At 33.1% G+C, this 22093-nt stretch overlaps 1 protein-coding gene across 1 annotated transcript in view; it reads left to right on the forward strand.

The window, feature by feature from the left end:
- LOC145260653 (WAP four-disulfide core domain protein 1-like) overlaps window positions 1-22093 on the forward strand; it is a 115061-nt gene that overhangs the window by 58141 nt on the left and 34827 nt on the right. Inside the window, exons 2-3 of the mRNA XM_080118990.1 lie at window positions 7618-7831; window positions 15009-15050. Of these exons, the coding sequence (XP_079975116.1) occupies window positions 7618-7831; window positions 15009-15050 (256 nt within the window). The remainder of the gene's footprint in view (window positions 1-7617; window positions 7832-15008; window positions 15051-22093) is intronic.

Here is a 22093-nt window from a genome sequence, read left to right on the forward strand (position 1 = left end):
TGTTCTGAGGGTGGGTATTTAGTTCTCTCTCACTGCAAGAACTTAGATACCAAAGTCAGAAGGTGAGATTGAGAAGTCAGCACCCCACTCCCTTCAAGGAGGGGCACTGTAACCTGAAAAAGTGCCTGAACAGTCCCGTCGACGTTCCCGGTAAGGACGCTTCAGGCAATTAGCAATAAAGCCCCGTCGACGTTCCTGGTAAGGACGCTTCAGGCAATTAGCAATAAAACCCCGTCGACGTTCCCAGTAAGGACGCTTCAGGCAATTAGCAATAAAGCCCCGTCGACGTTCCCGGTAAGGACGCATAAGGCAATTAGCAATAAAGCCCCGTCGACGTTCCCGGTAAGGACGCATAAGGCAATTAGCAATAAAGCCCCGTCGACGTTCCCGGTAAGGAAGCTTCAGGCAATTAGCAATAAAACCCCGTCGATGTTCCCAGTAAAGACGCTTCAGGCAATTAGCAATAAAGCCCTGTCGACGTTCCCGGTAAGGACGCTTCAGGCAATTAGCAATAAAGCCCCGTCGACGTTCCTGGTAAGGATGCTTCAGGCAATTAGCAATAAAGCCCCGTCGATGTTCCCGGTAAGGACGCTTCAGGAATTAGCAATAAAGCCCTGTCGATGTTCCCGGTAAAGACGCTTCAGGCAATTAGCAATAAAGCCCCGTCGACGTTCCTGGTAAGGACGCTTCAAGCAATTAGCAATAAAGCCCCGTCGACGTTCCCGGTAAGGACGCTTCAGGCAATTAGCAATAAAGCCCCGTCGACGTTCCCGGTAAGGACGCTTGAGGCAATTAGCAATAAAGCCCCGTCGATGTTCCCGGTAAGGACGCTTCAGGCAATTAGAAATAAAGCCCCGTCGACGTTCCCGGTAAGGACGCTTCAGGCAATTAGCAATAAAGCCCCGTCGACGTTCCTGGTAAGGACGCTTCAGGCAATCAGCAATAAAGCCCCGTCGACGTTCCTGGTAAGGACGCTTCAGGAATTAGCAATAAAGCCCCGTCGACGTTCCCGGTAAGGACGCTTCAGGCAATTAGCAATAAAGCCCCGTCGACGTTCCCGGTAAGGACGCTTCAGGCAATTAGCAATAAAGCCCCGTCGATGTTCCCGGTAAGGACGCTTCAGGCAATTAGCAATAAAGCCCCGTCGACGTTCCCGGTAAGGACGCTTCAGGCAATTAGCAATAAAGCCCCCTCGACGTTCCCGGTAAGGACGCATAAGGCAATTAGCAATAAAGCCCCGTCGACGTTCCCGGTAAGGACGCTTCAGGCAATTAGCAATAAAACCCCGTCGACGTTCCCGGTAAGGACGCTTCAGGCAATTAGCAATAAATCCCCGTCGACGTTCCTGGTAAGGACGCTTCAGGCAATTAGCAATAAAGCCCCGTCAACGTTCCTGGTAAGGACGCTTCAGGCAATTAGCAATAAAGCCCCGTCGATGTTCCCGGTAAGGACGCTTCAGGCAATTAGCAATAAAACCCCGTCGACGTTCCCGGTAAGGACGCTTCAGGCAATTAGCAATAAAGCCCCGTCAACGTTCCTGGTAAGGACGCTTCAGGCAATTAGCAATAAAGCCCCGTCGATGTTCCCGGTAAAGAAGCTTCAGGAATTAGCAATAAAGCCCTGTCGATGTTCCTGGTAAAGATGCTTCAGGCAATTAGCTATAAAGCCCCGTCGACGTTCTTGGTAAGGACGCTTCAGGCAATTAGAAATAAAACCCCGTCGATGTTCCCGGTAAGGACGCTTCAGGCAATTAGCAATAAAACCCCGTCAACGTTCCCAGTAAAGACGCTTCAGGCAATTAGCAATAAAGCCCCGTCGACGTTCCCGGTAAGGACGCTTCAGGCAATTAGCAATAAAGCCCTGTCGATGTTCCTGGTAAGGACGCTTCAGGCAATTAGCAATAAAGCCCCGTCGACGTTCCCGGTAAGGACGCTTCAGGCAATTAGCAATAAAGCCCCGTCGACGTTCCCGGTAAGGACGCTTCAGGCAATTAGCAATAAACTAACCCCTTTTCAAAGAGAGAAAGCAAAGCCTGTGAGAACTGCATAGAACTAGCAGCACATCACAATCAACAGGGACCAGATCCTTACAGGATCTCTTTGGATTTGGGGGTCGGGGATAAACGTTTGTCAATTATTATGTTGACCTGTGAAAATCCCACAGGGAACTCATTCATATGTAATATATTAATGTGGCATTCTATAGATGTTGAGTGTAAATGAAGACCTTCTGATATTATTGTAGCCTTTTTTGTTAAAACTGCAAAAGTATTCATCTAAGTTAGCAAGGACGCCCGGCAAATCCCGGTCATAAAGTACGCGTAAATATGATATTTTAATTCTTGCAGATTTCGTATGTATTGTTATAGAGTTAATGTTCTACCGATTTTTATATATTATAAAGTTGCGATTTCAAAGATAAAAAAAATATATCCATACGACTTAGGTGCATTAGCTTGAATCGAAATAAAAACTATATATATATATATATATATATATATATATATATATATATATATATATATATATATTGTTAAATCACACACACACACACACACACACACACACACATATATATATGTGATTTAACAAATATATATATATATGTGTGATTTAACAAATATATATATATATATGTGTGTGATTTAACAAATATATATATATATATATATATATATATATATATATATATGTGTGATTTAACAAATATATATATATATGTGTGTGTGATTTAACAAATATATATATATATATATATATATATATATATATATATATATATATATATATATATATATATATATATATTGTCACGATTGGTTAATGGATGACCGAATTGATTGGCAATCAGATCGAGACACAAAAATTTATTTTATTTTATATCCAATATCTCATAATTATCTTCGGTTAATCGTCGGATGTCGGATTAACCAGCGAAACATATCATTAAGGGGAATGGAACAACAGAGCAATAAATGACGAAACAAACACTCAATCAAAGTTTAAAATTCAAGGAAGACTTTTATACACAAAAAAAAAGAAGAAGAAAAAGCTCCGATAAAAAGAATGAGTGAGATAGACGTATTTTTGGGGATGTTTGCCAGATGTATGCGACATGCAATTACAGTGCAATATGTATAAAAGTTTGTGGATAAGAAAAGATATTGGCATGAGGTAGGCCAAACTTAGCTCACGGATCATAAGTTCGCAAACACAATATCCAAGAAAAAAGTTGAGATGGCGAAAGTCTATCTCTTCCTCGAATCTTAGTTCCAAAGAAGAATATATAAGTTCAATCGAGAATACGATTGTATTTGAATGATAATCCGCAATTTAATTAATTCAAATCTCAACCAGATTAAATGTTGAGTTCAATCGACAATACGATTGTATTTGACTAATAATCCGCAATTCAATTGATTCAAATCTCAATTTTCGATGAGGTCCGATTCTCGGAGATAATATTTGTACACCGGGCTGTCTCGCTTCTTTTCGCCAACTGTTTATTTCTTATTTTCAAATCCCTCGTGGTCCAATTTTCCCGCCACAAATGTTCGCTGTCTGGTTGCCATGCCGACGTATTTCCGCTCGTTACGGCGATATTCACACCCAACCTCTGCCCCACTTCCCTCAGCCAAGTGTCTGCCACGCCACATCATTTACAGAGAGAGGGGGTTGTCTGGCTCATTAGATTTTAAGAAGATATATATATATATATATATATATATATATATATATATATATATATATATAGATATATATATATAGAAAGTAAGTCTTAACGCCATATAGATAGATAGATATATAGATAGATAGATAGATAGATAGAGAGGTAGAGAGATTGAATGTTCGTTTTGCTCTGACGTCACAATATATATATATATATATATATATATATATATATATATATATATATATATATATATATATATATATATATACATAATTATCCATTGATGTATTTCTATCACCAGAATCCTAGTGCTATTCTTTCTCATCACCGTTGCTTAGTTTTCTCTCTCTTATGTGGGTTACCCAACCAATTTACTAAGCATGTTACGCTTCATTAGTAAAATGAAATTGAATAATTAAGCAGACAAACGTGGCTGAATTTATCACCTACTACATCTCACCCATACTACCTCGGAGAGGAATGGAGTCGTGACGGGGTAGGTCAGTTTGGGGAGGAGGAGCAGGCAAACAAAACAGAGTTCCACTGGCGTGCATCGCGGAGGTCGGTTAGCGTCCGTGTCGAAGGTACGATGTGAGCCCGATCAGAGCTCTGAAACCCCAGCCGCAGATGTAACACCTATATATGAATAGCTATGAAATTAATTTAATTAAATGTTTAGAATACGGCTTTTTCATTCATTTTGTCTTGTGAGATGTTTCTTTTGTACAATTTGTATATAAATATATATATTTCCACCCCGTTACACAAAAGATAGAAAAGTATATATATTTTCTAGCCTCCACACGAAACCATTTCAAGTGGTGAGGAGAAGCGAGAAAGCAAGTAGCCATATTTTTTCCTAGTTTGGGAGCAGTGGCGGCTCGTGCATGGAGCTGTGGGACTGCAGCACCCCCAAGTTATTTCTACACAACATTAATAATAAAATTAAAAACAATTCGTCTATTATTATTATTATTATTATTATTATTATTATTATTATTATTATTATTATTATTATTATTATTATTTATCTTTTTCTATGTGTATATTATAAAATCATTAATTTTAATCTCGGTATCTCCAAATTCATATAAAAATACAAATAAAACTTGCTTGAAGCTGTGAAATTCACAGTTACATTTTCTTAACGAAACTCTCTTGTGCGCATGTGCGCTTGACACAGCCGATAAAGGCCGCTAGGAACTGTCGCTTGTCGCAGCTCCGCGTCTCAGACGCTCGTGAAATTTGGTGTTTTGATTAGAGTGTGCGCCGATAACATTTTGTTATTGAAAAAAAAAAAGAATAAAAAGGAGACTTATTTAGAATTTTATTATTATTATTATTATTATTATTATTATTATTATTATTATTATTATTATTATTAATAATAATAATAATAATAATAATAATAATAATTCTCCCACCCGACCTAAAGAGATGGGGAGAAGAGAACTCGCCCCGCTGCGCCAGTGAGCGTATGGACGGATTCTCCCACCCGACCTAAAGAGATGAAGAAGAAAAAGAAATAAGGCACCAGTGAACTGAAGCCGACTACGTTCTCATGCTATGGGCCAAACGCCTTCAATTCTAAACAATGCCTAATTCACACAAACCAAAGAAGAGAGGAAGAGAAAGAAGACGAAGACGCCGGGTTGCTAGCGCTGAGTAAAGAAGTCACTCGCTTTCCAGTTACAAGCCAGGACACGCATCACCGACAGCAGGATGACCGGCCTAGCCTAACCCTCTCCATTGTCCAAAAGATAAGTTACATTTTACGAACATTCATTCCTTGTCAATTCATACATACCTACAAACAGTTTACGAACATTCATTCCTTGTCAATTCATACATACCTACAAACATTTTACGAACATTCATCTCCTTTGTTAAATCACATTCCATCCTACGAACTCTTTGCCTCTCCTAATACAAATTGTTGGTTGTAAATAAAGTCGGTTCTCAACCTTCAACATTCGTCTGTCTTTAATTATATGGAGTCAGAATCTACACACTTCCAACGTTATTCATTTCATCTATTCTTGGTTGTGGCCTCTATGGCGTCCTTCCCACGCCTAATCATTTTTCATAAAAACGCAGGCCATAAGCTAACACGCGACTAAGGGTAAAAATCAAATCTACAATAAATAAATCTTACCATAAAAATAAAGTTACTTTTCCATCTTCCTGCCTTTTTTTTTGTTTGTTTTAAGTAGTTTTAAATGTTATTTATTTTGCAACAACTAAACTTTACAAAAAAAAAAAAATGTTTACATTTTTTCCTAGAAGCAAACAAGCGAACAAACATTTTATGTTGAAAATACATGTTAGTTAGAAATGTTTTTAACGTGTATGTTTTAGATATTAAAAAAAATTAGCATTTATTTGCCTCCAACGAGGACAATGTTAGAAGTTTTACATTTTGAAAAATGTGTTTTTTACACAAGGTTTTTTTTTTTTTAAATTAAAATGCGTTTGTAAGTAAAATATATATATATATATATATATATATATATATATATATATATATATATATATATATATATATATATATATATATATTATTATTATATATTATTATATTTTATAATTATGCATTTTTAAACTTTACATTGAATTTGTTAGTAGATGGAGCAGATAATACGCATTAAAAAAAGAGTAATCAGAAATCCTTCTGGACTGAGACAATTTTAATTTTTTGTTTTCTTTGGGGAGAAAGCTACATTAAAATTCGATGTTTTATAATGCTTATATATGACATCCTTTTTTCTTATAATAAATCTCCACTTTATGTCGATCTTTACCGGCATGGGAAGGTCAGTGAATAGCCAAGTTTGTTTGTTCTTTCTATATAAAATGCAAGTTGTTAAAAGATTTCTAAATAAAATTTTGTATCTTTTTGTTTGTTTGCTCACTATATAAAAACTTTTTATTTTGTATTTTATTTGCAAATACGTTTTGTTATAAATACATTTTTGAAAATAAATTTTGCAAATAAACCTCTTATTAAATAAAACGCTATTTTCAAATAGTAAACTCCTAAATTAACCCTCGTAGGGAGGCAAGTATATGTCAAGGGTTTTCTTTTTTGTTTTTATAAAAAAATAAGTTACTAAAAAATTATAAATAAAATGTGATTAAAAATGTTTTTCGTTTGTTTGCCAAAAAAAAAAAAAAAGGAAAAAAGAAAACTTTTATTTAATCTGAAAAGTTTAAAAGGAATAAATGTATATATTATTGTTATTATTCTATAAAGTGTACACAATTTAAAAAACATTTTTAATAAAGATTTTGGGGTTTGTAATACTGTTAGAAATTCGCTCAATACATGTTACCATGACTTAAGTTAACATATATTTGGTGTTTTTTAAAATAGTATTTTGTCTAGTTTATTATTTATAACACCTTTTCCCAAACTTACCATGTTAAAAAGAGAGTCGGGCGCCATTTTGAATTTTCCAATACATCAGTAAACACTACATGTTTTTCGAGCTGAATAAACATGTTACATTGAATAAAAACACAAAAAATATATCCAATTTGGTAGGAAAGTAACTTATCTTGCCTTTGATAACATTTATTTGAATTTATTTTTCGAATTTATGTGTACAGTAATACAAACCCAGTTTTTGCGTATTGTCCATTTCTGATTGATTATTTGTCTTTGTTATATATTTGAATATTTATTTGAATGTTTGTTTATCATTTGATTAAATATTTATTTATATATTTGAATTTCTTTTACACAATATTAAAACAATACGTAAAATTTTTGAAGCAGCATCCCCATTAATCTCAGGCACGAATCGCCACTGTTTGGGAGTGCCTACTGGAAACATGGCACTAAAAAGTAAAACCGATTTTCTTTTTTGTTTTCTTTTAAAAATGGCACCATTTTCTTCGTTTTTTTTTTTTTTTGTTTATTGCGTTTTATTTCCGTCATTGTAGATCGACTATGACTACCAAGCTGACTCTACGGCAAGTGAAAATTCTCTATCGCGGCCGCAAGAGACCTGCCCACCAGTTCTGAAAACCCGCTCGAAGAAAGCCTGCAACCAGCGCCAATGCAAGACGGACCTTGACTGCAAGCGCAAACGGCATAAACGCTGTTGTTTCAACGGATGCGTTTACACCTGCACGCGGCAAATCGATAAAGCTCCAGGTGAGAATATGTATATTATCACCCCTCCTCGTTTTTTTTTTTTTTTTTTTTTTTTTTTTTTTTTTTTAATATGGGGGTCATCCAATCGGCGAAGATCTATTTTTTTTATTATTTTTTTTATTTTTTACTTATATTCAACCGAAACAAGGCATATTGCCACTTGGATATAGGGGACTACTATTTGGGGTCATGCCTATGTGGGAAGTTGAGCAGCGAGATATCTGTTCTTGTTACATTTAAACTCCTGCATGTTAGTGCAGTCAGAAAAGCAGGAGACAGGAGAGGGGATTCCAAAGTCTAGCAGTCCGAAGGAAGAAACTATTAGAGTGGAAGACTTTTCTGCTACTTGCGACCTCAATAGTGAAGGGGTTGGATTTTGTTGCTTGTTGGATTAGTCGGGAGTATGTACGTCAGGGTGGGGGAGCAAGTGCCACGCACATTTCATGAAAATATTTGCAAGACACACACAGAAATGTAAATAGGTCAGAGGTTGGAACTTTGCTAATGCCGGGCCTATTTACCTTTTATACTCTTTTTTTGGACCATGTCTAAGAAAGAGAGCCTAGTGGTAGTTACACTCGCCCAGATGTGGCAACAATACTCTACACACGGGCAAATGGTAGCTTTGTAGAGATGCAAGATATTCTCAGGTGTGTGTAATTGTCTAGCACAGCAGAGGGAACCCATCTTCTAGGTGCTGTATGTGCTCTGCTTATCTCGGCATTTGTCTCCTGAACACACACACACACACACACACACACACACACACACACACACACACACACACACACACATATATATATATATATATATATATATATATATATATATATATATATATATATATATATATATATATATATATATATATATACGTTTTATTTTTTATTACCGTATCTTTCTGTTACATTATTGTTTCAGTTACCCGGCTGTTTTTTGGCCGTCTGTAGCTTCCTCAGACTTTTACAGAACGTTTTTTTTCTGTAAAAGTCTGAGGAAGCTACAGACGACCAAAAAAAAAAAACGGCCGGGTAGCTGAAACAATAATGTAACAGAAAGATACGGTAATAAAAAATAAAACGCATATTTGCTCTACGACAGAATTGAACACTTTCTTCAGTTTTTATTAATTACCATTTCTTGATATGTGTGTGTGTGTGTGTGTGTGTGTGTGTGTGTGTGTGTGTGTGAGAGAGAGAGAGAGAGAGAGAGAGAAGTACGACGGGGTTCTCTTGAAGCATTGTTTACCAGATAAAAGTTGTGTTTAAAGGCTTGTCAATGCAGGAATTATTCAGTCGTTGTAAATAAATAAATAAATAAATAAATACATAAAAATATAATAATTCAATAGTTTTCAATAAATATTTATTTACCTAATTATAATTATTTAACTGTAAATGGTATATTCCTCAAACATTTTCGGGAGCAACTCCCATTCTCAAGAGGTAGAAAATGTATATCCACTCTTTATGCTGCCGCTTTTGGTATAAAGAATAGGAGCCTTGTATCCATGATTGCTTTATTTAAAGAGTGATTAACTGATAATTATTTTTTATGACAAGAGGGAGGAGAATATTTATGTAGAAACGGTCAAAATTATAACAATAAATAATTTAATTAAACGGCGAAAACTTCATTTCATTTCAAGAAAATATTTAGCTAACAATTATTTATTTATTCATTATGGAAATTGCCCCGGACAAGGCATGAAGTCACTCGATGTAAGGAATTAAAAAATACTATTTTATGTTCAAACACCAACCAACAGTAATAAACCGTGTATCCAGGCTGTTCAGTTAGAAAGAAAAACAATCACGGCTGCCATAAGTATTGCACGAGAACTCTTGATAATAGCTCAAGAATCGAAAATTAAACAAAATTAAGAAATGCTCAGCTGAGCTAGCCCCCATACTTTTCTAACACTACAACAAATGCCTTACTGAATCTTTCTTCCCAAATAGCTGAATGATGGGGTCTGTGGTACTAGTGTACAAGAATTCTGGTGAAAGGACTGACCCACTCAACCGTCACCCTATCCGTCTGTTTCTCTTCCTTTTCGTTAAAATCTTTAAGACATTAATCAATCAAGCAAAAGCTAATCTTTTTTTCTGACAAACAGTATGGATTTAGGCAATGTCGTTCTACTGCAGATATTTTAACGTCATCTCTGAACACATATACCATGCAGACAAAGCCAGGGCTGTAGCCTTGATATATCCAAAACCTTTGACAACGTCTGACATGAATGAAAATTTAATCGTACAGAATAACTGGGCATCTACTAAATATAATTAGATGTTTCTTAGACAAAAGGATCATCCAAGTTGCCCTTGATTAACATACATCCACGCAGCATAACATTAATGCGGGATTGCCTCAGAGGTCGATCCTTGGACCAGTATTATTCCTGATATTCATAAACGAACTCCCTGATAATATTGCATCCGTGATGGATATATTTGTTGATGATACAACGCTCTATAACATGCCTGAGTGAAAATCGGATGTACATAGACCTAAGACAATGCCAGAATCGCTAGAAAATGACCTCCAGACTATAGTGGAATGAGGCCGCAAATGGATGGTAGCATTTAATGTTACTAATAGCTGCTCTCCTTTAAAAATTACAAAACGCCTTTCCAACCATCGATAGTCATGAAAAATAACACCCTACCTGAGAATTCTACCTTCAAACACCTCGGCTTAACATTCGCAGAAAATATGAACTGGAACAAAATCATTGAGGACATTGCGAAGGCTGCTGCAAAGAAGGTGGGCTCCCTCTATCGTGCTAGAAGATGACTCGAATCTGAGAGTATCCTGTACCTCTACAAGGCCACCATTCACTCATGTGTGGAGTATTGTTGCCACATCTGAGCTGGTGCATCTACCACTAGTCTCTCCCTCTTGGATAGGGTTCAGAGAAGAGTCTCCAATCTAATAGAGGTCCTGGATATGACCTTAAACTATATCCGATGGTGAGGCCCCAGCTTGCAGGCCTTAGGGAGTGTGGAGCCACCCTTTAATTGCCATTGCTCCCAGGTCCACTCTGACCCGGAGTGATAGTACCTGTTAGGGTCCCAACTATGGGTTAAATAGAATACGACTTTAAAAAACAAATATACTATATTAAAAAAATCGTTCTTCAAAATCACCAGATTCGCATTAAATAACCTGAAAAGGGTTGATATGCCGTAAAACAAAACAACCAACCAACCAACCAACCAACCAACCAATCTAATAGAACCTCCACTGTCAACTAAGTTTCAGCCGTATGTATCAAGCCGTAACCGGGTAGTTAAATGCATCTTAGTGTATAGATGTGTGAATTGCATATAACGCGAATACATAAACATGACGACATACCTGGCTGTGCTTGGCTGTGGAGGACTCTTCATCGATCATCTTGAGAACTGATTCTGCCAACCAAAGACAAACGCATGCCAAACGAACACAAGATGATGATTGTTGTTTTATATATATTTTATTCAACGCCACAGGTATTATCTTAGTAGACTGGAATGGACCAGAGATCTTGGCATGCGCACAAACCGATGCCCCCTTTTGAGGAGCACCTAATTCACACATGTTGTCGCTTGCGTGTCTAGGAACCAACTCAACTAAAATTTACTAAATTTCCCCAAACCGGAACTTCTGACACGTCAGATCCAGCCCCCTCTACCTAATTTTTGGTGCTAGTTTAGGTCGGTCATAGAGTTTGATCTATGCCAAATCATGACACCCTGACCTTTCCTTGCAGCTGCAAAGTTCGCTAACTTTACTGTTTTCTTCAGATAGACGGATATATATATATATATATATATATATATATATATATATATATATATATATATATATATATATATATATATATATAAACCCGATTCTGAATAATTATTTTCTAACCGGCGTTGCCCGACAGCTACATAACATTATCTTGCCTTTGGTAACATTTATTTGTTGTGTGTTTATTTTTGTTTTGTTGATTATTGTAAAACTCGGGGGGGGGGGCGCCCAAACCAAAGGAAAACAGTACTGTTCGATTGTACCACTATTCTGCCATAAATAAGGAAATACGGAGAACGAAATAAAATGTTGAAATGGAAATGAATTGATCACTGTTTTTTCAGAGTTTTTTTTTTTTTTTTTGTGGCGAAACAAGAAAATGCGGCACCAATAATACCCGTCCATTTAAGCACTTGTGTATTTTAACATCCCCGAGCAAATTAATTGGTTTTATGTTAAGAGAGTTCCATCCAAGGCAAGGGATGAGTTAAAAAGACCATCCTATGACCAGAGAACAGATACTACACCATTGCCCACCCAAATTTATAATGGAAAGATAATGCACTGGTCTGAAATATCATTATATTAGCAGGGAGATCTGACATTGTTCGGGATTGAATGAGCATCAATAAATGTTCCACTAGGTGTATCAGAATTTTTGTAGGAATTTTTGACACCCCTATAACGAAACTGCGAATAAAATATAAAAAAAAACTCGTAATTTCTCTTTTAAAAGTGGGTTGTTTATTTTCTTTATGGATTATACTTCCAAAATAAACTATTAAAGTTGTTTTAAACGTAATAGAAATATTTTTTTTTATTTTTTAAAAAACAGTAATGAATTTTACGAACCAATATTTTTCAATTTTTAAACTTTAAAAATCTATCAAAATTTTTTCTATTGATTCTATTTTTACGATATTTTCAGGGTCAATGGGAAATTTTATGCTCTTTCCAATACACCGAATATAATATTTTAGACAAACGTTTTTTTTAATTCACGCCCCCCCCCATTTTCAAGTGTCTATTAAAAAGTAAATAATTAATTTACTCACCAAAGTTTTATATATCACAAATTGAAGAGAAAAGGTCAATAAATAATACATTCAAATTTAAAACAAAAAAAGTAGTGTTCTTTTTAGAAATTTACCTGTAAAGTTCGAAGTTTAAAACCTTTTTTTAAACCACGTTGTTTGTTTTTTCTTTGTTTTTTTTTTTTTTTTAATGAAACCTTGGTCCTTGCTCCTTTAATTGAAAAAACAATTAGGGCTTGAATTACATTTTTCGAGTAGTTATAAGCTTGGAAAGACAGGGGGTCGAATAATTCACGCCTCTCATTTTGAAATGTATATTAAAAAGTAAATAATTAATTTACTCACCAAAGTGTTGTATATCACAAATTGAAGAGAAAAGGTCAATAAATAATATATTCAAATTTAAAACAAAAAAAGTAGTGTTTTTTAGAAATTTACCTGTAAAGTCCGAAGTTTAAAACCTTTTTTTTTTAAACACGTTGTTTGTTTTTTTGTTTTGTTTTTTAATGAAACCTTGGTCCTTGCCCCTTTAATTGAAAAAAAAATTAGGGCTTGAATTACATTTTTCGAGTAGTTATAAGCTTGGAAAGACGAGGTGGAATTATTCACTATTTTTCACGAAATTTCTGACACACCTAAGTTCCACTCTTATGTTTTTATTGTGACCGAAATCGGTTAAATTGCCCATTTTTTTATCAAATCAATTGATTGTTAGCTCCAGTTAGCGACGCTCTACAGTTTACCAGGAGGGAGCTTCACATGCCTCCTTTCAGTGACTTAGTCCACAATACATTTTAGTCTACATTGCATAATAGAAATTTTACTGTTGGTTTTATAAAATTATGTGTAAATAATGGCTTCGATTAAAGTTTAAAATGAAAAAGACAAGTATCATGGTTCAATTGTGCTCTAAACATAAACATTCATTTCGAACGCGCCCCTGTCTTATCAAAGAACCAACTGTTGATTTTATGGAATCATTTTTACACAATCACTTGAATTAAAGTGAAACGTACAAAAGTCAAGTATCATGGTTCAATTATGTTCTAAAAAAACACATTCATTTCGAAAGCGCCCCTGTTTTATAAGATAATCTACAGTTGATTTTATAGGCCATCGCCTTTCTGCTTGTGCGGTGATAAAAATTTTCAAATGCACTTGTGATGTTAGGTTGTATAAAAGTGTTAACTTTAGCTAAAATCGGATGTCCATTTTTTATCGGATTTTTTCGATTATTGATTTTTTTATACTTCTCAGACGCATTCCGATATACAACTACATAAGAACACCCCCAGACACATCAAGTACCTTCGTGTGAAATTTCCAAAATCTCTATTATAAATAGAAGAAATAGTATAGTCTTAGTTTCAGACAGACAGATACAAACACTTTATTGTTAAAAATGCACGAAAAAAGTTATTTATTTTGATTACATTCACACACGCACACAAACACACAAACATCTATACATACACACACACACATACACACATACACACATACATACATACACATACATACACACATACATGTATACACACATACATATATACACATACATACACACACATACATGCACACACATACATACATATATGCATACACACACATACATACGCACATACATACACACACATACATACACACACATACACACATACATACATACACACACATACATACACACATGCACACACATACATACACACATACATACATACATACACACACATGCACACATACATACACACATACATACACACATACATACATACACACATACATACATAGACACACATACATACACACACATACATACACACACATACACACATACATCACACACAAACATAAACACACACATATATACACACACATACATACACATACACACATACATGCACATACATACACACACATATGCATATATACACATACATACACATACACGCATACATACACACATACACACACATACACGCACACACACCCATACACACATACATACACACACATATACGTGTACACATACACACATACGCACACATACACACACATACACATACACACTAAGGCATACTTTCTGATATGTTTTACCTTTAGCAATATTTCAGTCCAATTTTTTGTTAAAATCACAAATGTTTGATAATGTTTGATAATGTTTGATAATGTTTGATAGTGACAAATGTCACGTTTAATGGCCACACGTTTTTCACCCCATCCGTTCTTAACACGACTTCGACGACCATCATCATCATCATGATCATTTATTTATTTATTTATTTATTAATTCACTGTTGTAAATTGCATGTTCCAATGTCTAATGTCTAATTCTTTTACTGTAATTCTAATTGCAGTGGTTGATTGGAGAAAACCACCCAGAAGAGTCATGAAATCAGGTGAGTAGACTTTATGAAAAAAACAAAACAAACATAAAATCAAAAAGAAAAACAAATCTATGTTCCATGAATATCTTCACAACATTTCAAGAACCTTCAAAAACGTTCGCCCCTCTTAACTTAACTTGAATTTTCCATTATATATAATGATATATAATCACACATAATCAAATAATATAAAATAAAATGATATATAATCACACATAATCAAATAATATAAAATAAAATGATATATAATCACACATAATCAAATAATATAAAATAAAATGATATATAATCACACATAATCAAATAATATAAAATAAAATGATATATAATCACACATAATCAAATAATATAAAATAAAATGATATATAATCACACATAATCAAATAATATAAAATAAAATGATATATAATCACACATAATCAAATAATATAAAATAAAATGATATATAATCACACATAATCAAATAATATAAAATAAAATGATATATAATCACACATAATCAAATAATATAAAATAAAATGATATATAATCACACATAATCAAATAATATAAAATAAAATGATATATAATCACACATAATCAAATAATATAAAATAAAATGATATATAATCACACATAATCAAATAATATAAAATAAAATGATATATAATCACACATAATCAAATAATATAAAATAAAATGATATATAATCACACATAATCAAATAATATAAAATAAAATGATATATAATCACACATAATCAAATAATATAAAATAAAATGATATATAATCACACATAATCAAATAATATAAAATAAAATGATATATAATCACACATAATCAAATAATATAAAATAAAATGATATATAATCACACATAATCAAATAATATAAAATAAAATGATATATAATCACACATAATCAAATAATATAAAATAAAATGATATATAATCACACATAATCAAATAATATAAAATAAAATGATATATAATCACACATAATCAAATAATATAAAATAAAATGATATATAATCACACATAATCAAATAATATAAAATAAAATGATATATAATCACACATAATCAAATAATATAAAATAAAATGATATATAATCACACATAATCAAATAATATAAAATAAAATGATATATAATCACACATAATCAAATAATATAAAATAAAATGATATATAATCACACATAATCAAATAATATAAAATAAAATGATATATAATCACACATAATCAAATAATATAAAATAAAATGAACCATGTAGGACCGACCGCACTTTTTGTAACCACTGCTAATCTCAGTCTGTGCAAATGACTGCCACAAAACAGAGCATTCAGTCGACCTCAGGTTTTCCCGAAGTTTGGGGGCGTTTAACTACCAGAAGTGAACGTGTCTGTGTATCTGTGTGTCTGTGTGTCTGTCTGTCTGTGTACATTTCCCTACACAATAACTCTGTCAATTTTTAGTCTACAGACTCGAAATTTGATATACAGGGTACTGAGATTTGGGAAATTAAGGGGTAAAAGTTCAACGATTTGACCTTTGAGAACTCTACCAAACTACTCCGACAATTTTGGGTCTAAACACTTGAAAGTTTAGATATAGGTTCCTTGGACATGGATCTAACTTAATAACTTGATTTGAGCCCCAAACAGTAAATTTTAAGGGGTTATAATAGGGGTCAAAGTTAAAAAAAATTGACCGCTTTTTATTTTTTTTTTTTTTGCTCAACGTACACCTTCAAATACCCGGGCAACGCTATTATATCTATAAAAGTGAACGTGTGTGTGTGTGTGTGTACATTTCCCTATGCAATAACTCCATCAATTTTAAGTCTACAGACTCGAATTTTGATATACAGGGTACTGAGATTTTGAAAAATCTTTGAGATCGGTTTTCGGCTAGACATTTAGCTGTTAAGGGGTCAAAGTTCAACGATTTGACCTTTGAGAACTCTACCAAACTCCTCCGACAATTTTGGGTCTAAACACTTGAAATTTTAGATATAGGTTCCTTGGACATGGATCTAACTTAATAACTTAATTTGAGCCCAAAACAATAAATGATAAGGGTCATTATTTGGGGTCAAAGTTTAAAAAAAAAATTGATCTCTGCGGTCTCTACCAAATTACTCAGACAATTTCTGGTCTAAACATTTAAAATTTTACATAAAGGTAATCAGAGATAGGGCAAGATTTTTAATCGGTTTGGGTCGAAAATTTGTCGTTACCAATGTATAAATTTATGTATGTATGTATGTATGTATGTATGTATTTATGTATGTTTGCATGTCTGCCTAAGACTTTTGACAAGAGGCGACGGATTTTTACAAAATCAGTATCGTTTTGAAGTTCGACCTTTTTTCGGCAATATTTTTTTTTTTAAGTTATCCTCTCCTTTCGATTGTCTAGCCTTAATTTAAACATAAATCTCTTCCAGTTTGGTAGTGGTCGTAACAGCAAAGACGTTAGGCTTTTTTCCCGTTCTTTTCCCCCATTTGCAGTACGGGTTCGAGCCTGCCTTCGTACTACCACATTTTTTATTTTTTATTTGCTCAACATACACATCCAAACACCCTGGCAACGCCGGGCTGAAATGCTAATATATATATATATATATATAAAGTGAAAATGTGTGTGTGTATCTGTGTACATTTCCCTACCAAATAACTCTGTCAATTTTCAGTCTACAGACTCGAGATTTGACATAAGGACTATTGAGATTTGGAAAAAAATTTTAATCGGTTTTCAGCCAAAAATTTGGCTGTCAAGGGGGCAAGGTTCAACGATTTGACCTTTGAAAACTCTACCAAACTCCTCTGTCAATTTTGGGTCTAAACACTTGAAATGTTAAGTGTAGGTTACTTTGACATGGATCAAACTTTTTAATTTGATTTGAGCCCCCAAAAAATAAATGTTAAGGGGTCAAAGTTTTAAAAAAGTTAACCTTTGCGGTCTCTATCAAATTACTCAGCCAATTTCTGGTCTAAACATTTAAAATTTTACAGAAATTGTATTCAGAGATAGGGCAAGCTTTTTAATCGGTTTAGGTAAAAAATTTCAGCTTCCAAGGGGCCCAAGTTCAAAAGATTTGAACTTTGCGGTGTCTAGCAAATTACTCAGCGAATTTTTGCATCTAAACATTTGAAATTTATACATAACGGATATTCAGACAGGCGGCAAGCATTTTAATCAGTTTTGGGCGAAAATTTGGCTGCCAAGAGGGCAAAGTTTAAAAAGTTGACCTTTGCAGTCTCTACCAAACTCCTCTGCCAATTTTGGGTCTAAACACTTGAAATTTTAGATGTAGGTTACCTGGACATGAGTCAAACTTTTTAATATATATATATATACATATTCACATAAAGTTATGAACAGTACATAGGGCCCGAGCAAAGCCGGGCTGAACTGCTCGTATATATATAAAAGTAAAAATGTGTGTGAGGATATTTCTTAGTCTATATAATAAATGAATTTTTATCTACAAACTTGAAATTTGGTATATAGGATATTCAGATACATGGATATTTTTTTAATCCATTTTCACCCGGAAAAAAGGGCTTCTTCTAAGTGGTCAAAATTTAAAAATTTGTATGTGGAAATTGTCGAGTTTTTATCTGTTTGCTAATTGTTTCAGGACTGCGTGTGCGTGAATAGCTCACATTACAAATTATGTAGTTTGAAAACATATTTTAAAGATCATTTCATGCTGGTCTAATGGCTATCGTACTTAACTAACTGTCTTTAGGTTTTGATCTTAGTATTTTTTTTATGTATTTACTTACAAGAAGTGAACTGTTTACAAAATAAATATAATACTCGCATGCATATTTTACAATAAGGCAACACCGGACGGCCTGCTAGTATATATATGTATATATATGTGTGTGTGTGTGTGTGTGTGTGTGTGTGTGTGTCTGAAGACACTTCTCAACCTATATACTTAACGAATTTTTGAGCTACAAACTTGAAATTTGGTATATAGGGTATTCAGATATGTGAAAAACGTTTTAATCGGTTTTCATCTGGAAAAAAAAAATGCTGTTAAGGGGTCAAAATTAAAAAATTGGTACTTGGGTGGGTCATTGGATTTTTATCTGTTTGTCAACTGTTTCGCGAGTTTTGAGGTAGAAAAAGGACATTGTACTTTAATTTGGATTTCAAGTACAATATCCTTTTTTTCTGCCTCAATATCGCATTCCCTTATTCTATGTATTTAAAATGTTTTAAAAACTTTAATTTTCTATGTTTATTGCTTTTAGCAAATAAGGCGCAAAAACAAATAAAAACATTTGCTAATATTTTTCCTCTGAAGAGATGAATAAGCATCGAAAACTTATGGGTTAAGGAAATAGATTTATTCAACTGTATTCTTTGTTTCCAAACAATAAAAACTTCTCTATTTGAAAATTAACTGTTTCAAATCATAAATTTTAAATACCTAAAATTTATATATATATATATATATATATATATATATATATATATATATATATATATATATATATATATATATATATATATATATATATATATATATATATATAAGGCTGGGGATTGTGTTGTTATGGGTTCGATCCTTGTCAAATTTAGTCAAGCCATGCTGATGATGACTGGTAACCAGAAACATGGATAACTTTTATGCACGTAAAAGTATTGTAAAATAAATAAATGATAAAAATAAATTTTAAAACATCATCAGAAAAAGAGAGGGCTACAACATGCAAGACAAAAAGGGACATAACTCTCTCATTGCTTAGGATGCAAGATTAAATACAAAAAGCATCATTTCAACAAAACTGCTAGTGTTGCAACAGATCTTTTATATATATATATATATATATATATATATATATATATATATATATATATATATATATATATATATATCGTTTCCATAGTTAAATTAAATTTCAGTGTATAACGATTATTTGATACTGGAGATATTCATAATCGTACCCTATTTCCAAAGAGGGGAGATATAACATATGAGAAATATGTGTCTGATATAAATATAAAAAAGAATAATCTAAAAAAATTAAAAATAATATAATGGAAGTTCGGAATCAAGTCTCCTCTTGCTTTTATTTCAGATCATTTGAAACCATATTAATAAGTGTTAGTCTCTTCGCCATCAAGGCCAAAGGTTTTGGGGAAATATCAGATATTTTGTAATTCATATGAAAAACCAAGAAAACAAATGACTACCATTGAAACATTTTATGACCGTGAAATGGGTTATGTAAATTTTACAAAATATTATCAAAAAATTAAGATAAAAATGGACGTTTCCCTTAATGTGCAAAATAAGGGCCAATTTTACACTTACTATTACATAAATTAAGCTAAAGGCTGCTCCAAAAAACCTTAGTTTGTAAAAATCTAATGATTGGTTGCTTATTTCTAAAAGGTTAAAAAGAGTAACAAAAATAGGCTCTGGATGATGAATGATCCCCTTAATGTACGACCTTAAGGGCAAATATCACATAGCACACTGTATAATTCAGGTTATCACTTTTTCTAAACTTGTTAGATATCCTGACCAATAGTCGCTGAGATTTGGAACTTATAAATTTGCCCCCCAAAATGGTATATCAATGGATATATATATATATATATATATATATATATATATATATATATATATATATATATATATATATATATATATATACTAGCATTTCAGCCCGGCGTTGCCAGGGTGTTTGGAGGTGTATGTTGAGCAAAAAAAAAAAAAAAAAAAAGCGGTCAATTTTTTAAACTTTGACCCCTACTATGACCCCTTAAAATTTATTGTTTTGGGCTCAAATCAAATTATTAAGTTAGATCCATGTCCAAGGAACCTATATCTAAAATTTCAAGTGTTTAGACCCAAAATTGTTGGAGGATTTTGGTAGAGTTCTCAAAGGTCAAATCGTTGAACTTTGACCCCTTAACAGCTAAATTTCTGCCGGAAAACCGATTACAAAGATTTTCCCAAATCTCAGTACCCTGTATATCAAATTTCGAGTCTTTAGACTGAAAATTGACAGAGTTATTGCGAAGGTAAATGTACACAGACACGCACACAGACACACAGATACACACACAGACATGTTCACTTTTATAGATATATAGATATATATATGTTAGTGATGGGACGATTCCAATATTTTTCCCAATTCCGATATAAATCCTGATTCCGTACTAAATTCCCGATACACTTACCGATTCCGATTCTTTATAAATTTCTAAATATTCAATTCTAGAGTTATTATTTTCTCCGATTTCTGTAAATGTGCAGATATTTTCCTAAACATCAAAATACACTTGTGGAGGATGATCTATAGATATTAGTTTTACTGGTATTTTAAAATCAATAAATGTTTATCATTTTATCATTTATTACCAGCAGTGGAAGATTTTGATTAAAACAAAATCAAATAAAAATGCCAATTAAAAGAATCGTTTTTGGCATCGGAAAATTAGTCATCAGTTTTTTTGATTCTGATACCTCCAAATTTGTCCCGATTCCCGATTCCGATTAAACACTAATATATATATATATATTAGTGTTTAATCGGAATCGGGAATCAGGACAAATTTGGAGGTATCAGAATCAAAAAAATTGATGACTAATTTATATATATATATATATATATATATATATATATACTGGCAATGTTCAAACTGTAACTAGCATATTAAGTGATGCTCTTTGTGTAAACAAATGGAGCTTAGGCGTTTGAGCAATGTTTGAACATGGTTAATTCACATATCCATATTAGCAGCAGCTAAATAGCATATTGGTTAGGAGCGCCAACTTTCGTCTAGGCGGTTATGTTTCAAACTTGAGATAATTGCTTATCTAGCCACACTAATGAGCTGTGATACAGTGAAGTAGTACTTTATGAGCATGACTATTTATAAAGTGACATTGTCTGTATGTAGGAATGGTCTCTATCAAACTGCTCTGTCAATTTTTGGTCTACAGACTTGAAACTTGATATATAGGAGATTTCAATATATTAGGTACAATATAATAATCAATAGTGAATTGACTCTATAATAATAAATACAAATTTTTTAT

The sequence above is a fragment of the Euprymna scolopes genome, chromosome 36 (assembly GCF_053919585.1).
Source record: "Euprymna scolopes isolate OS-2025 chromosome 36, ASM5391958v1, whole genome shotgun sequence".
Lineage (NCBI taxonomy): Eukaryota > Metazoa > Mollusca > Cephalopoda > Sepiida > Sepiolidae > Euprymna > Euprymna scolopes.